Here is a 17,999-nt window from a genome sequence, read left to right as displayed (position 1 = left end):
GCTAGCACTGTGTATGGACAGAGTCTCCATCCAACATGGCATCTTATTTCCTATGTAGTGCTCTACTTTGGCCAGGGCCCATAGGGCTCCGGTCAAAAGTAGTACACTATAGGGAATAGGATGCCATTTGGGATGCACACAAAGCCAACGAGAGAGTGCTGGTGTGTGACTCAGAGGCTCATGCTGTGTATTTGGGTACTATAAAGGTGTGTGTATGACAGAATGCTGTCAGGGTGGAATTCTGAAGTCTAAAATGCTGTTTGTCTCGTCTCCTTCCAGAGAACTACTCGGTCAGTGGGCCCGAGGGAGCGAAGACCGAGTCGGTGGCCAGCCTGCAGCCCCAGGCATCCCAGAGCTCCATCCATTCAAGCTCTCCGGGACCGAAGCGCTCGGGGAACACCCTGAAGAAGTGGCTGACCAGCCCTGTGCGCCGCCTCAGCCACGGCAGCAGCATCAAGAAGTTACCCAACAAGCATAAGAAGAGGGACGGCCGAAAGAGCATCGACCTGGGGCCGCCCGAGAGCACCCTGCACGGCGAGAGCGTAGACGAGGTAACGAGTGTCCTGACTCCTCTCCACAGCATCTCTCGCTCTCTCTTTCCAACTCTCTCGCAGGACGCGAGCGCAGACGAGGTAACAATCACCGTCTCTTCTGCGTCCTCTTCAGCCTCCTCTCTCTCTTTCCACTCTCTCCATCCAGTGCGTCTCTGTACATACAGTGATGGGTTTCTAAGGGACGTGTCCATCACGGTCCTTCAGGGACCAATTATGGTGGACTTGTGCTTCTTTCAGGCTCTTTTAGTTTTTACAAAGGGTTAAGTGATTGGATCAAATTTAGAAGTACAGCTCAGGCAACACCAGTTTAACCCATTGTTATCCAAACCAATGGGATTCTCCTCTAGATCCGACTGTTGAACTTCTCTTGAACCTGTAGGAAAAGGTCCGTTACAAGGATTGCTTATCTAAAGCGAATCAAAATCTCTTGACCCTCCCATGTATGGAGGAGCAGTTTCCCAAGGATACAGTATGAGCTGTTATCTTATGACATCCTAGCCCAATTACCATGGGACAATTCTACAGGGTGCATAGGCAATGTTGGTTTAATCACAAGTCATGAACAATGGGCATCATCGTGTAAATTGGAGCCTTCAAGCTATTTTAGTCAGTGCACTAGTGTATATCTTTCCATTTTAAATGTACGGATTGCAGCGCAATGTTGTGCTGTACTATAACCACTGCTAAATGTTTTAGATGCCTCCCACAAGGATAGAAAAGTGAGAGAAATGCATAATCACCATATGTTATTAGACAGCTACAGTATAATTTCACAGTACCTTGAAAAGTAGACTCCTTGTTCTCACTCCTAGCGGAGCCCCATGGTATTTTTTTTTTTTTTTTTTACCTCAAGGAATGGTCACAGAAGTGTCCCACATGATTTGATCTCGCCGATCAGTGGGACTGTAATTAGGGCCACGTCCCTAATGGCACCCTATTCTCTCTAATTGTACAGTGCACCATAATAGGGAATTGGGTGCCATTTGGGATGCAGCCCCAGGCCTGAAGTGACTTCCTACTGGGTGGCTGTGTGGCTCCCAGTGTGATTCTGAGACAGAGAGGCACTGTGGTGGAGCAGGGCACCCCAGTGAACCCCGGGACAATGGCCCACATTAACTCCCCCTGTTCCCCCCCCCTGACTCTACCCTTTCTATCGCCACAGAGGGGCAGAAAGGAGGGCCCCCTGTCCAAGCCCTCCTCTGGAATGCAGAGCGGAGGAGAGGAGGAGCCCGAGGATGACTCTCACACCCCCCTGCCGCCCCCCATGGAGATCATCAAGGACCCCTCGTCCCAGGAGGAGAAGGTATGACATGACACCCTCTCTCTGACACCGTAGTACCTCTTCTATATGCGTCCAAAATGGAACCCTGTTATGCTCTGGTCAAAAGTATTGCACTATGTAGGGAATAGGGTGCCCTTTGGAACGCAGACTTAGCAACAATGAGAAAATAGGACAAAAACATTTCAAAAGGAATATCTTCCCTTCGGTTAATGGACTTGTGTTCAAGCACCTTATTGGTCGCAGAGAATATGTTATGTCATTCAGCACAGGCTCATAAGACGTGTCCACCTGCAGCCCCCTCCCCTCTGCTGTCTATGTGTACAGTACAACACTATGCCACAAACTACCAGATGTGTCTACAGCGGAGTCTGTGTCTGCTGTGCCCTGATGAATGCGAGGCATTATGTACACTGGCTTGGTTTACAGCTGGAAGAGCTGCTGCACTGTGTTTGACCTAACTAACACACTGTTGCACTGTGTCACGTTCACTCTCTCACTTGACTCTATATACAAGATCACGCCACACGGACTGTGTCCCGAATGGCATCCTATTCCCTTTGTAGTGCACCGCTTTTGACCAAGGCCTCTGGTCAAAACTAGTGCACTATAATTTGGGACGCACTCTTTGTCACTAAATTGTCTCTGGCCTACTGCTTACTGACCTAGCTCGTGTATAATTCCAATAGCACCTCACATTTCTCCACTAAAGCTTGCCTTTTGTAGCTGCTCAAAGGTCCTGACTAATAACTACCTTTGTCTCCCTGTCCCTGTTCCCTTTCTCCTCCTCCCTGCTACTAACACTCCCTTCCTCCCAAACCGTGCCTTTACAGTCCTCCGCATTGCATACTGCGCGTCAGGGCTCCGCCGATGTCCCCAGCGCTGCGGATCTTGTCAGTGCAATAGAAAAGTTGGTCCAAACTAAGATGGTAAGTGCTAAGGTGAATGCAATACAAAATGGCATTGGGCAATTTCCACGCTGTCTTCGCACACTGCTAACAGTCGGTGACAATCTCTTAACCATCTCTAAACTAACCCCCTGTTTCTCTTGACGTCATCTACTCACTCCAACTTCCGCTTCTCAAAAGCCACTAAGCAACCATGTCATGCTGACTGGGGGCCACCATTTTGAGATGCACATCAGATGTTCATGTTATCGTGCCGGACAGTTAAAACACAGCTTCCTCTATCTATGTGGTTGATAGAACAGAGGCTGCGTCTCAAATAGCACCCTATTCCCTGCTTAGTGCACTACTTTTGACCAGGGCCCATAGGGCATAGAGAATCGGGTGCCATTTGAGGCTCAGCCTCTCTTGCCACAAACAGATCAGATTAAGATTAAGTAGTATGGCGTCAGGTGAGAGATCGTGTGATACGTTTCTGAGTATCTAATGCACAGTAGCTTCCTTGTGAATGTTCGTAAAATTATTATTATAAAAAAAAAAGTTGACCCCTTTTTCTCCCCAATTTTGTGGTATCTAATTGGTAGTTACAGTCTTGTCTCATCGCTGCAGCTCCCATACAGACTAATAGAGGCAAAGGTCCTCCGAAACACATCCCGACCAAGCCGCACTGCTTCTTGACACAATACCCACTTAACCCGGGAGCCAGCTGCCCAAATGTGTCGGAGGAAACACAGTACACCTGGCAACCGTGTCAGTGTGCACTGCGCCTGGCCCGCCACAGGACATCCTGCTGGCCAAACCCTCCCGTAACCCGGACGACGCTGGGTCAATTGTGCGCTGTCCCATGGGTCTCCCGGTCGCGACAGAGCCTGGACTCGAACCCAGAATCTCTAGTGGCACAGCTAGCACTGCGATGCAGTGCCTTAGACCGCTGCGCTACTCGGAAGGCAAAATGTTTGTTAATTTGACAATGTTTTTGATAACCCTCTTTCAGCTTTGTGCACGTGGAGCCATTTCCAAAAGAGCACAATACAATCGAACACTGTTTTTGAGATGCATAGACTTATTATGTAGCTCATTAAAGCAAAGTGATCTCATCAGTTCCCTCTCCCTGAGTCACAGCAGTGGACTGTGTGACTATAACCTCTGACCTCTGGCTTCATATCCTCTCTCTCTTCCCCCTTGTTAGAATCTGGAGCCAGGTGCCTATCCCAGCTTCACCAATTTGACTCCTCCAGAACAGAGCAGCCCAGCCCTGCCCAGGAACCCTGAACTGGAGCAGAAGGCCAAAGCTCTGCGTGGACGCATGTATGAGACATGTAGCTAAACTTCTGGCTGACTCCCAATTCCCAAAGTGTGCATTTGCACACTCCCCATCATGGATTTAACAAGGGTGGAAACTTCCTCCAGCCAGTGATTACACCAATGCATTGGTTTTAAGTCCATGAAGGGGAGTGTTCAAGTGCACACTTTGAGAGAAAGTGGCACACAAACTAGGGCCCTTGCCTCTCTTGACACTCCCACGTTAAAGTCCCTTTGTTTGTAGCATGACTGTGTATAGAGGTGGTTCACTCTGCAGAGAAATGCTGCCTCCTGTGTGTATTCAGGTCACTGAACACACTTGTCCTTTTCCTCAGGTTTGTCCTCAATGAGCTGGTACAGACGGAGAAGGACTATGTCAAGGATTTGGGCATTGTAGTGGAGGTGAGTTGAGAACAATCTCGTCCTAGCAGGGGACTATTCAGCCTCAAAAGTGCAGAAGGAGCGTGATAGAGAGAGGCAACAGTGGTGTCCTAGTAACAGTCGGGAATGTGACCAGTCACTGCTCTAGTTTTAGAAGTCGTAAATCTCCAAGATGTGCGTCCCAAATGGCACCCCATTCCTTATTTAGTGCACTACATTTGACCAGAGCCCTATGGGCCACTATATGGGGATTTGGGTGCCATTTGGGACACATACAAGTGTTTGGTGCTGGAATAGCAGCCAGGCTGTGTCCTTGTTGTCGTCCTATTTGCATTGTGTCCTTTGGTATTTATGTCAAAGTCACAGAGAAGCTCTCTGACTTATGACCATATTTATGTGCAGTTCAGAAAACATCATTTGAGTATGGTTTTGTCTTACATAGGGAGATAAGGGCATAGGGGTTTTCTCACGTCCAGGACCTGAGTCCCAAATGACAACATATTCCCTATAAAGTGTACTATAGGCCCTGGTCAAATGTAGTGCACTAATTACGGAATATGGTGCCGTTTGGGATGCAGTCCAGGAATTCAACCATATGTAGTAATCCTATACTCTTTTTCCACCACATGATAGTTTTACACTGCTGATTATTGTCGGACTCTCATGTTTCCCTTGACGAGTCATATCAAGGTCACGACCTGAATTCGGTCTGATTATTCTTTTTTTTCCCCCTTGTAGGAGTTCATGAAGAAGATGGAGGAGAAGGGAGTACCTGACGATATGAAAGGAAAAGACAAAATGGTTTTTGGGAATATTCACCAGATCTACGACTGGCACAGAGAGTACGTCGTTTTCCAGTCTGCTGATTGTGTCTGTGTGCAAAATGCCACCCTATTCCCTACGTGGTGCACTATTTTTGACCACAATGTGACTCTGTTGCTATCAATTGATCAAATCACTTTTTGTAAAGGAGAATGTGTGTAATTCAATTGAGGGTTCATATAAATGATCATAAAATAACATAACATATTTGGTAGTTGAATAACATTTGAGGAAATCGGATCTAGACTTTATTTTCCTTATTTATTATTATTATCATTAAATATCCCGCCGAAAAGACTCCATGAGTATTGTTAAAGCTATGTCGAATTGCAGGAAATGAGCTTTAAAACATGTTTGTCAATTTTCCTTGCTGGTGGTGTATTTAATATAGCCATCTCAGTGAGCAATCATAAAAACATGTAAAGGGGGTGATTTTTCAAATGTGAAAAAGGTAGTGCTGGGGATAAATGTTGGGAACCCCTGGTAGAAGACCAAACTTAGGCGTGTAGTAAAATATACCACTATTTTGGCTTGTCTCATAACCATACACTGTGATTGAGAGAATGCTTCCTCCCACAGTTTTTTTGTCGGTGAGCTGGAGAAATGTCTTGAAGACAACGAGCACCTTCCTGAGCTTTTCATAAAACATGTACGTGTCTCATTTGTTGTTCGGATGAGATGATGGGTGTTGTAGAACTTCATGTTAGACACATTTAACAGACTTACTGGGGTTTAAAAGTATTTTTCAGACATTTTCAACCATATAACTGGAAAATAAATGGACTAATACTGTGGCTCCTTTTGAACAGGAGAGGCGACTACACATGTATGTGGTTTACTGCCAGAACAAGCCCAAGTCTGAATTTATCGTCGCTGAGTACGACACATTTTTCGAGGTGAGCCATGCCACACTTCTGAGAATTCTTGAGCAGCCTGAGAACGGCTTTGCATAAAATATATATTTTTTATGTTTTATATATATATATATATTTTTTGCATTATAAATAAGCCAAATCCTATTTGCATCTAATTCTACTTTAGGGCCTACAGCAAGAGATCAGTTCAAGACTGGGCATAAGTGACTTTCTCATAAAGCCAATTCAGAGAATCACCAAGTATCAGCTACTTCTAAAGGTAAGGCTAACATTCTCAACTCCCGCATACAAGGAACCCTGTAATATGCAAGTCTTTAGATATACTCGATTTACACCAAACGTTCCATTATTTTATTGTTCACCCTATTAATTACTTCACTCTTTTTATGTGTATCTTCCTTCAGGACTTCTTGAAGTATAGTTCCAAAGCAGGACTAGATTGCCAAGAGTTGGAGGTAACAGAAACGATTTGCGATTGAAGCTATAGAGTATGTGTTGTTTAGGGTTTCCCAAAAATACCTGTTTTTTTTCTGAAATCCCATTTGGAAGATTCATGAAATCTGTAGGGAAAAATTTCAGAAATCTTCCTGATTCCAGGAAACTTTAAACTAGGATTTCTGGAAAGCTTAGGCTTTTTTGGGAAAGTTACTGGAAGTTGTAACCTTAGTTGTTGTGTTGTGTATCCGTCAGCGTGGCTATATCTACTTCAATGCTCACACCATTCTTAATGTGTTTTACAGAAAGCAGTTGGTTTAATGTCCCAGGTCCCCAAGCTGTGCAATGACATGATGAATCTTGGCAGACTACAAGGCTATGAGGTGCTGTACAGTTTCATGTCATGTATTTATTTAGCCAGGATATTCCACTCAGTAGCAATTGCCACTGTTTCCCAGGGAGTCAATAAAGGCGTATACATTAAATAGAAAACAGCACGATATGATGTGATTTGTTATGTCATACGTGTACAGGAAGTTAGCGCTGTGATTTTAGGTTTGTTTCAATCCCATGCTCAAAATGTAATAATGAAGCTGTGTTACCTGTCTTATTGGACAACCAGGCCAGGGCTCAGTCTGTTTGTTCCTCCACAGCCATCGTGAAAGTCACTTTGACGACACTCACGACTAAATGAAATCTCTGACCTCCAAGATAAGCAAAGATTTGCCTTGCCTGCTGTAACCGTGGGGAGATGAAAGCACTGTTTGACAATGGCCTGGGCTACGTCCCAAATGCCACCCTATTCCCAATATAGTGCACTACATTTGACCAGAGCACTCTGTGGGTGCCGTTTGAGACGCAACCCTGGTCTCGGACCAAGCGCAAGTGTCTGCTGTTAGCTTTATGACCTGGTGAGGAGAGAAGGGGCTGATGAACCGTGTAATACCCCTGTGTTGACAGACAGACTTGGGGATGGCTGACTCTGCTTTATTCTCCAGTGTTGATAGACGTTGAGTCAAATCAAATCAAACTTTATTGGTCACATGCGCCGAATACAACAAGTGTAGACCTTACCGTGAAATGCTTACTTACAAGCCCTTAACCAACAGTGCAGTTCAAAAAGAGTTAAGGAAATATTTACTAAATAAACTAAAGTTAAAAAAATTATGAAAAGTAACACAATAAAATTATAATAACGAGATTATATACAGGGGGTACCGAGTCAGTGTGCGGGGGTACAGGTTGGTTGAGGTAATGTACATTTAGGTAGGGGTGAAGGGCCTATGCATATAGCTAATAAACAGCGAGTAGCAGCAGTGTACAAAGCAAATGGAGGGGGGTTGTCAATGTAAATAGTTCGGTGGCCATTTGATTAATTGTTCAGCAGTCTTATGGCTTGGGGGTAGAAGCCATTTAGGAGCATTTTGGTTCTAGACTTGGCGCTCCGGGACCGCTTGCTGTGCGGAAGCAGAGAGAACAGTCTATGACTTGGGTGTCTTTCCTCTAACACCACCTATTATATAGGTCCTGGATGGCAGGAAGCTTGGCCCCAGTGATGTACTGGGCCGTATGCACTATCCTCTGTAGCGCCTTACGGTCAGATGCCGAGCAGTTGCCATACCAGGCGGTGATGCAGCCAGTCAGGATGCTCACGGTGGTGCAGCTGTAGTTTTTGAGGATCTGAGGACCCATGTCAAATCTTTTCAGTCTCCTGAGGGGGGAAAAGGTTTTGTCGTGCCCTCTTCACGGCTGTCTTGGTGTGTTTGGACCATGATAGTTCGTTGGTGATGTGGACACCAAAGGACCTTGAAACGCTCGACCCGCTCCTCTACAGCCAACGTCGATGTGAATGGGGCCCTGATTTTCCTGTAGTCCACGATCAGCTCCTTTGTCTTGCTTACTTTGAGGGAGAGGTTGTTGTCCTGGCACCACACTGCCAGTTCTATGACCTCCTCCCCTATAGGCTGTCTCATCGTTGTCGCTGATCAGGCCTACCAGTCATAACTGAACCTGTGCGTGTGTGTGTGTGTGTGTGTGTGCGTGTTTGCGCGTGTGTGTTCCTGTTCCGTCCCCCAGGGTAAGCTGACCAGCCAGGGTAAGCTGCTGCAGCAGGAAACATTCTTCGTGACAGAGCAGGATACGGGCGTTCTGTCACGCAGCAAGGAGCGCAGGGTCTTCCTGTTTGAGCAGATCGTCATCTTCAGTGAGCTCCTCCGCAAGGGCTCATCCACGCCGGGCTACCAGTTCAAGAAGAGCATCAAGGTGAATTACGTCAACCACGACCACAATCAATAAGATCAGGGCCCACATTCACAAAGCGTCTCAGAGTGCTGACCCCTCTTATTCATTATGATTAAAAGGCCAAACTGGCCAAACTGGCCAAACTGGTACCTTCTATTGGAGCTGTTTCTGAAAACAATTTCCTATTTCCTACTTTTGCGTTGATAATGATTTGTGCATTGATGGGTTAGCATGCTTGTGTTTCATTGGAACAGGTGAGCTACCTGGGCTTGGAGGAGCATGTGGAAAATGACCCGTGTAAGTTTGTGCTGTCGTGTCGAGGGTCGGCCGAGCGCTTCACCCTACAGGCAGCCAACCTGGACATCAAGCAGGTGTGGGTCCAACATGTCAGCCAGGTCCTTGATGCCCAGAGCAACTTCCTGTCCGGTGAGAGAATGTTCTGCCTGACAAATCAAATCAAAGTTTATTTGTCACGTACAGTGAAATGCATACTTACAGGTTCTAACCAATAGTGCAAAAAATGTATTAGGTGAACAATAGGTAGGTAAAGAAATAAAACAACAGTAAAAAGACCGGCTATAAAAGTAGCGAGGCTATAAAAGAAGCGAGGCTACATACAGACACAGGTTAGTCAGGCTGATTGGGGTAGTATGTACATGAATGTATAGCTAAAGTGACTATGCATATATGATGAACAGAGAGTAGCAGCAGCGTAAAAGAGGGTTTGGTTGGGTTGGGGGGCACACAATGCAAATAATCCAGGTAGCCATTTGATTACCTGTTCAGGAGTCTTATGGCTTGGGGGTAAAAACTGTTGAGAAGCCTTTTTGTCCTAGACGTGGCACTCTGGTACCGCTTGCCATCAAACACCTCTGCTGTCATTAGCCAGCTCTAGGGTTGCAAGATTCTAGTAAGATTCCCAGAATTATTTCAAGAAATCCAAGTAGGAGGATTCCAGAATTCATGCTCATTCACTTCTGATTCAGGTAAACTTCCAACCAAGAATTCTGGAAAATGTGCAACCCTAGCTAAATCAAATGGTTTCATCATAACTACAGCCTCAACACAGAGTAGTTTTCACCTCTATCATGGTCCTCATCTGTCTGACACGGAATACACAGGTATTATGTGGATTATCTGCCATTAACTAGTGTGTGTAACAATTGACTATCTCCACAGCCCTGCAGTCTCCTATTGAGTACCAGAAGGAGAAGGGTAGTTCTCACTCCCTCACCAGAAACCCATCGGGCAGCCGCCCCCCTAGTTGTAACAGTAGACCCCTCTCCTCCTCCTCTGTGGGGGCAGAGAAGCCCCCCCTGTCGGGACCGGGACGGACCCCCACCCCTCTCGAGCTATCTACCTCCAACGGTAGCCCCTGCTTCGACCCCACGAAACACAGCGAAAGCTACGAGTCCACCAGGGTGAGTCCAGTCTAGTTAAATCTAGTCCAGACCACACCAGTCCAGATCACTCCAGTCTAGTCCAGTTCTGTCCAATGCCAATTGCCAGGACACACCCAGGTCTTAGTGTTACCCCCCCCCCCTCAAAACTCTAGCACTGCAGAACTAAGGAGGTTGGAACATTGCAGGTGTGAATTCAGGCTATTATTAGTTCTGATGGCTGGCCTAGTTTTACTGCGTTTCAGCAGGAGACGACGTGTTCAAACTTGCTGACAAGAAGAACTGAAGTCAGAGTTAAGGAATTGACTCAATGTACTGTACTGTATGTGATGACTCAGGCCCTTTTGAAAGGTTCGTTATTTGAATGTGTATACAGGTTTGTATCAGTGCTGTGATTTCCACTGTTGTAATATAATCATCCTCCTTCCTGTACCCCCACCCCCCACCCAGCAGCATGGCGGCGGATGTAACGGCATGTCCTCCACAATGATGGTGACACAGGACTACAGTGCACTGAAGGAGAATGAGATCTGTGTGATCCAGGGCGAGATGGTGCAGATCATGGCCACCAACCAGCAGAACATGTACCTAGTTTACCGGTCTGCCAACAGCCAGTCTCCTGCAGCCGAGGGCTGGATCCCAGGCCACATCCTGGGACCCCTCACTAAAACGCTCAAAGACAGTGCTGCTGACGCAAGCATCAAGTAAGTGTCCCGTAAGCCCTGCCACCACACCCACGGAGCTGCTCTGATTGGATGAGGTGAAAGTTGTCTGCTCCAATCCCTACCCCCAACCCCCTTAATGGGAACTAACTCGGAAATGTTGGACTACACAGGGGTCATGTTTTCTCCCTTTTTTTGTTTGTTAATATATGTAAAGGCTTATTAAATAATTATCTGAAAAGAGCTAAAGGACTGTAGAGAATCATGGCTTCATGGTAGAGAAAACGCACAGAGAAAATCTTACATCAATGTGGAATTGACTGGTCTGGACTTTCATTTCTGTTTCTAACATCGTTTTTTTCTTTACACGTTTAAAAAAGAGAGAAAAAGGAAAAGAACGGCCTGATGGACTGAAGCCTATTTCTTAAAGTGGAGAAAATGTGTTATTGTCTATGGCAATTTGTACAGATTGTGTTTTTATTTTATTTTTAGAACTTTTATTTTGCTACTATCAGATATGTTGGCGGTTTACTGTAAGCGTTAATTTGGTTTGTTTACTGATGCACTCTCTTCAGTACATTCCTGTAAGAAGTATTTTGCACTATTTAAGAGAATCCATTATTAATGAAGGCAGGTTGTGCAATATAATGATAGTCACAATGTTAATCATTGTGCTTGTAGTGTAACTAGACATTTGAAATGCATTTGAAATATGTAAAAAGACCATTTTGACGTAAGCATGCATTTGCAAGGCAACAGAAGTAGAACTTGTTTGCGTTCGAAGAACATCAGTGACGTTGTTTTATATCGCTAACTCTGCAGTCAAACTGTACCTTTCTCCGCTGACCATTGCTCTCACAGCATTAGACCTAGATTCCATTCTTATCTCACATTGAGGATCAAATGAATAGTGAAATCAGTTACCAGTTGTTTTCTAATGTTGATTTTCATGTGTAAAGATCTCTATCAAGTTTGATTGTGGCTTGCCATCCATTTCTTCCCAATGATGGACCATTTCTAAATCATGGGCTTTATTAAAGTGATCATCATTCTCATGGACCTGGTCCCGGTGGTGTATAAATACATTGACAAAACACAAAACACCACTTCTGAGATCTACATAAAGGAGTGAAGACATTAGGAGTAGTTCAACAGCACTTTATTCATTTTCTATATGATTTGTTTATTTTTTACCCGTTTTGTTGACGTAGTCCGATTTTATTATAGTAGACAACTTTATTTTCAATTTTGTACTAACCCCACCGGTCCTCAAAAAGTTGGTTGTGTACAAAGCAGCATCGTTGAAAATCTCATGACAACGTAGAGCCATTGAATGGTTGGTCAGACGCAACAAACTATGCTGCTTTGACACAAATTGTGTGTCCACTATGGTGTAAGAGAATCAAGGTATGGTAGCATATGGAGAAGTCACATTTAAATAGCTTGTCCGTCTTGTGTGTCTAAATTTCTAATACACTGTGATACAAATATGAACATTAGCCTTTTGTTTTTCTGTTACAAAGTAGGTACTTTTCTGTCTCTTTCTTTTGCTTTCTCTTGATCTCAATCTCACTCTGATTTTCTTTTCTTTCAATAAAGTTGGCTAGCCCCCACTCAGTCCCCCCCTGCACCTCCTCTCCCCTCACTGTGAATAAGCCTGGATTTGACTGGTACATTTCTTGGCACAACAGGAAATCTCTTTCATGGAATACCCTGCGCTCGAGAAAGCGGACAGAAAAGGATATCAATGGCAAGGGTGGTGACGCAAGGGTTGAGAATGGACTCCGTAAGCCCAAAGAGATTCTCAACACCAAGGTCACTGTCGAAGTGAGTAAGCAGGCTAACGGAGGAGATGGAGTTCTATGACCCTGGCTGCCAATCCCTCACCTGTGTCCCGTGATGTTAATAATCTCCCAACACTTAAACATGATCATCTAACTGCACTCACTGTCTGCTCTCACTTTGGTTTGACTCCCCCTTATGCATGACACTAACGAGTCAAGTGACTTCTTGTCTGTGAATTGTGGTGGTTTTGGTTTTTGATTAAGCTAACTTTTGTTTTTGTTCAAATGAACAACTTTTGTTTACATTAATGCCACTGTGAAACCACCATTTTGATAACATATGTCCTGGAACCCATGAAGCTATCTCCTAAATGAAAGTCCTCATTCCAGAGTATGGGTTTAGCATGACGGTATTATAAGCTGTTCAATTAAAACACACTGAAACTGGATCTCACTATACAGTGAATTCGGAAAGCATTCAGACCGCTTCCCCTTTACCACATTTTGTTATGTGATTCTAAAATGGATTAAATAAAAAGAAATGTCCGCATCAATCTACACACAATACCCTATAATGACAAAGAGGAAAACATGTTTTTTTTGTAAATGTTTGCAAATGTATATAAAAAACATACCTTAATTCAGACCCTTTGCTATGGGACTCGAAATTGAGCTCAGGTGCATCCTGTTTCCATTGATCATCCTTGAGATGTTTCTACAACTTGATTGGTAAACTCAATTGATTGGACATGATTTGGAAAGGCATACACCTGTCTATATACTGTAAGGTCCCACAGTTGACAGTGCATGTCAGCGCAAAAACCCAGCCACGAGGTCGCAGGAATTGTCCGTGGAGCTTCGAGACAGGATTGTGTTGAGGCACAGATCTGGGGAAGGACACCAAAAAAATGTATGCAGCAATGAAGGTCCCCAAGAACACAGTGGCCTCTATCATTCTTAAATTGAAGAAGTTTGGAACCACCAAGACTCTTCCTCGAGCTGGCTGCCCGGTCATACTGAGCAATCGGGGGAGAAGGGCCTTGGTCAGGGAGGTGACCATAAACCAGGTGGTCACTCTGACAGAGCGCCAGACTTCCTTTGTGGAGATGGGAGAACCTTCCAGACAGATAACCATCTCTGCAGCACTCCACCAATCAGGCCTTTATGGTAGAGTGGCCAGACGGAGTCAATCTTCAGTAAAAGGCACATGACAGCCCGCTTGGAGTTTGCCAAAAGGCACCTCAAGGACTCTCAGACCATGAGAAACAAGATTCTTTAGACTGATGAAACCAAGATTGAACTCTTTGGCCTGAATGCCAAACATCACGTCTGGAAGAAACCTGGCACCATCCCTACTGTGAAGCATGGTGGTGGCAGCATCATGCTGTGGGGATGTTTTTCAGCACCAGGGACTGGGAGACTAGTCAGGGAAGAGGGAAAGATGAACAGTGCAAAGTACAGAGAGATCCTTGATGAAAACCTGGTCCAGAGCGCTCAGGACCTTAGACTGGGGGCGAAGGTTCACCTTCCAACAGGACAACAACCCTAAGCACACATCCAAGATAACGCAGGAGTAGCTTCGGGACACGTCTCTGAATACCCTTTAGTGGCCCAGCCAGAGCCCGTACTTAAACCTGATCGAACATCTCTGGAGAGACCTGAAAAAAGCTGTACGGCGACGCTCCCCACCCAACCTGACAGAGATTTGAAAAACTCCCCAAATACAGGCGTGCCAAGCTTGTAGCGTCATACCCAAGAAGACTCGAGGCTGTAATTGTTGTCAAAGGTGCTTCAACAAAGTACTGAGTAAAGGGTCTGAAATACTTATGTAAATGTGATAATTTTTTGTGCAAACATTTCTAAAAACCTGTTTTTGCTTTGTCATTATGGGGTGTTGTGTGTAGATTGATGAGGACAAAAAGACGATTTAATACATTTTAGAATAAGGCTCTAACGTAACAAGATGCGGAAATAATCAAGGTGTCTGAATACTGAATACAAATGCACTGTACATAACATTATCTTTCTGTATCAATGTACAGTATTAGTGCATTTGAAAGTAAACCCATATCAATTCCAAATGATGCTATGCTAAATCTGCCAATCCAGCTATCATTTTAAGCATGTTAGAGTACATTGTTTTAATTTGACAATTATGACCATTCAAAAAAAATCACACAAAGTTTGCTTGCAAGTTTGTCCTCGTCATGGGTTGTTTTAATATTTATGGCACTACCCCTACTCTCCCATCATCAAATATGAACTGAAAAAGAGACCTGCACATAGAATCACAGGTCTGCTTTAGTGTGTTGTTAATTATCTTGTTAGATTGCATTGTTTCAGGTGTCAGCTCTATAATTTCTATGATTTAATGTAGCTACATTTTCCAGCTCATCCAATATGTATATATTCATACATTTACCTCCAATAGGCTCGGTCGTTCCCAAGCAACTCTACGTTGCAGATTCACTCTTTCTTTTCGTACATTCAAGCCTTCCCACATACTACATGCTGGATTGGACCTCTAGCCCTTATCCCCATAGGCCATCCAAGATAAAACAATTAGTTACCTTGCACTGTAGGCGTATGTATCCAATCCTTTCAGATATACAGGAATGCTTGGGGAGTATGGGCTATGGGATGAATTTGAAATTCAGCACAAGACATATTCTCTGTCTTTAGCACTATATTTACTAGTAAACCTAAATCCCATGCACAGTTAAGTGATAATGCCCCTAGAAGCCTGTGTTTGGAGAATATATTGGCACGTGTGCCACAAATAGCTACCTTGCTGTTATTCTAGCTGCACTTTTTGATGTGACTGTAAATTAGCTGTTGTCTCCCTAGCAAGCAAGGGATAAGAACGTTGCCAGCCAGTATGGCAATGGAACATTTAGAACGAACGACTGGGTCGCGCCTCTAGCAAACAAACTGATAGAACAAACGAACGATCAGCCAGTTTGGGTAGCAACCCTAGATTTGTGTCAGGACTATGTCTTGTGCAAGGATGAACCTAAATCCCATACACAGTTAAGTGATAATGCCCCTAAAAGCCTGTGTTTGGAGAATATAATGGCACGGGTGCCAATATATTATATCCAGTTCTCTGGCATTATCACTTTTATTCAACAGGTTACCAACATATTTAAATAATGATTGAATTATTTTCATTAAAAAAAATGTTACTTTGAAGAATTTATTCATACCATTTCATCCTTGCACAAGACATCGTCCTGACACAAATCTAGGGTTGCTACCCAAACTGGCTGATCGTTCGTTTGTTCTATCAGTTTGTTTGCTAGAGACGCGACCCAGTTTTTCAGTCTTTTTGTTCTGTATGTACAGTATGGACGCGACCCAGTCGTTCGTTCTAAATGTTCCATTGCCATACTGGCTGGCAACGTTCTTATCCCTTGCTTGCAAGGGAGACAACAACAGCTAATTTACAGTCACATCAAAAAGTGCAGCTAGAATAACAGCAAAGTAGCTATTTGTAAACCTTGCTGTCGGTCTCTCCAACATTGTTTCAATATTCAAATTTGATCTCCAGCTGTCCAATATTTGTATACACCCAAAACAATGAGCTAATGAGGCGAGATTTCGCCTGGCATAGAAAATGTGCTCTCTTGTCAGGACACTGTTGTTCAAAGGAGCTAGCTAACAACACAGTGAACACAATTACTTCAAATAGAAGCTGGAAAGACTGCAAACCTGCTGCACTTAGTTTTGTTGTACCTTTTTTCAGGTGACATTTCTTTGTATATATCCATAAAAATAATGCCAGCCGATTCATGATTTCGATTGGCTGAGAAACGCTGCCTGTCTTGTCTCGTCCCGACTCCCGTTTATTACAATAGGACAGCTGGAGATCGAATTTGAATATTGAAACAGTGTTGCAAATGTCGGAGAAAACGACAGCAAGTTTTATACATATCTCTGCTGTTGAAAACTAAATGTTAGTCTAAAAGAAATGTGAGATAATCTCTAGATGCTTTTTATAGGTTTGTAAATTGCTTGGCTGGGCTGATGGGACAGTGGATTGCACAGTCTGATGGAACAGAGTAAATAGGTATTTTAAGTCATAGATTTATTCCGGTGGAATAGACACCAGCTGTAATGCGGTTTTAACCAATCCGCATTCAGGATTAGACCCACTCGTTGTATAATAGCATACAAAGAATCCTTGGCCCACATTCAGAAAGCTTCTCTGAGTGGAAGTGCTGACTGAGCTAGTATCAGTATATAGTATATTCGATCATAATGAATAAGATTGTATGGACAGATCCTACATCGGCACTCATACTCTGAGACACTTTGTGAATACGGGCCCTGACCATGCCTCTAGCTTGGGGACCCAGGGCCTTTGTAACCTCTCTAATTTTGCTTTCTCTCATCCCACACCGCAGGAGTCAAACAGCTCAGAGGAGTCAGATTGCGATGATGAACTCCCCAAAACTAGCATGGAGGTAGTAGTACACGCTGATCTGCCGTCATGCATGCTGCCCAGTTGAGTTTCTGTAGCTAACCCAGTGAGCACAAGAAGTTGAAAATGTCTTTTCAACATATTTTTCAACCAAAAAAACATATTTGTAACGTCTTTTCAACGTCTTTTGCTCGTAGGGAAGTCTACATATTAGCAAGAGGAAACTACACAGAGCATCTTAAGGGTTTTCACTGTGGTCAGGAGCATTCTCCCAAAACACCAGGTTCCACATATTGTTGCACTAGATACAGAGGTTTCATCCATAGAAATATCATCACTAGAACAGACATCCTCTTCCAAGTCAATGGTTATGCAATGGGTGGACTGGCGGCCCTTTTGAAAATGTACCCTGAACAGGAACCAACAGGAACCAATTTTTGTTCCTGCTCCTTATCTGATAGCATTTTCTGGATCCAGCCTCAATGAGGCCATGGGTGGAGTTTGTAAATGCATTAGCCACTGATTGGTGCACAATATTAATATATCAGATAAGCACCTGGGGTGTAATCATTAGTCAAACGTATTGCAACAGAAACCGTTTACTCCAAACGGTAGATGTTTTTCAGCGAAAAAAATCATTTATATTGGACAAAGTCAGGTAGGTCCCTCACCGTTTTCTTCCATTTGGCTCTGTTTGGTTCCTAGTGATTACACCCCTGAAACACATGAGCAAAAGAAAAAACGTTTCAAATGCGCCTTTTTGGTTGAAAATATGTATTTTCAACGTCTTGTGCTCACCTGCATAATTGTAACTCCTCTACAGCCTGTGGACCCCCAGGAACAGTAGCTGCTGCATGAGCAACAACTAATTGGGATCCTAATAAACTAAACCAGCCTGCTCCCCTCTAAAGCTCGCTTGGTCCTGTGTGGCTCAGT

At 44.1% G+C, this 17,999-nt stretch overlaps 1 protein-coding gene across 7 annotated transcripts in view; it reads left to right on the top strand.

Annotated features, from left to right (window-relative positions):
• LOC118385967 (kalirin-like) overlaps positions 1 to 17,999 on the top strand; it is a 304,704-nt gene that overhangs the window by 272,588 nt on the left and 14,117 nt on the right. For 4 of the 7 annotated variants that reach the window (XM_052521952.1, XM_052521956.1, XM_052521957.1 and 1 more), the window contains 17 exons: positions 280 to 551; positions 1,717 to 1,857; positions 2,667 to 2,762; positions 3,928 to 4,046; positions 4,376 to 4,442; positions 5,160 to 5,263; positions 5,823 to 5,892; positions 6,053 to 6,139; positions 6,285 to 6,377; positions 6,523 to 6,573; positions 6,859 to 6,936; positions 8,630 to 8,815; positions 9,049 to 9,220; positions 9,974 to 10,215; positions 10,645 to 10,898; positions 12,548 to 12,683; positions 17,047 to 17,106. In XM_052521952.1, the coding sequence (XP_052377912.1) occupies positions 280 to 551; positions 1,717 to 1,857; positions 2,667 to 2,762; positions 3,928 to 4,046; positions 4,376 to 4,442; positions 5,160 to 5,263; positions 5,823 to 5,892; positions 6,053 to 6,139; positions 6,285 to 6,377; positions 6,523 to 6,573; positions 6,859 to 6,936; positions 8,630 to 8,815; positions 9,049 to 9,220; positions 9,974 to 10,215; positions 10,645 to 10,898; positions 12,548 to 12,683; positions 17,047 to 17,106 (2,228 nt within the window). The remainder of the gene's footprint in view (positions 1 to 279; positions 552 to 1,716; positions 1,858 to 2,666; positions 2,763 to 3,927; positions 4,047 to 4,375; positions 4,443 to 5,159; positions 5,264 to 5,822; positions 5,893 to 6,052; positions 6,140 to 6,284; positions 6,378 to 6,522; positions 6,574 to 6,858; positions 6,937 to 8,629; positions 8,816 to 9,048; positions 9,221 to 9,973; positions 10,216 to 10,644; positions 10,899 to 12,547; positions 12,684 to 17,046; positions 17,107 to 17,999) is intronic. The other 3 variants (XM_052521953.1, XM_052521955.1, XM_052521954.1) reach the window with 3 other exon arrangements.

This window comes from Oncorhynchus keta, chromosome 7 (assembly GCF_023373465.1).
Source record: "Oncorhynchus keta strain PuntledgeMale-10-30-2019 chromosome 7, Oket_V2, whole genome shotgun sequence".
NCBI classification, from domain to species: domain Eukaryota; kingdom Metazoa; phylum Chordata; class Actinopteri; order Salmoniformes; family Salmonidae; genus Oncorhynchus; species Oncorhynchus keta.
Note: the sequence above shows the minus strand (reverse complement) of the source record. Positions and strands in the feature narration are given on the sequence as shown.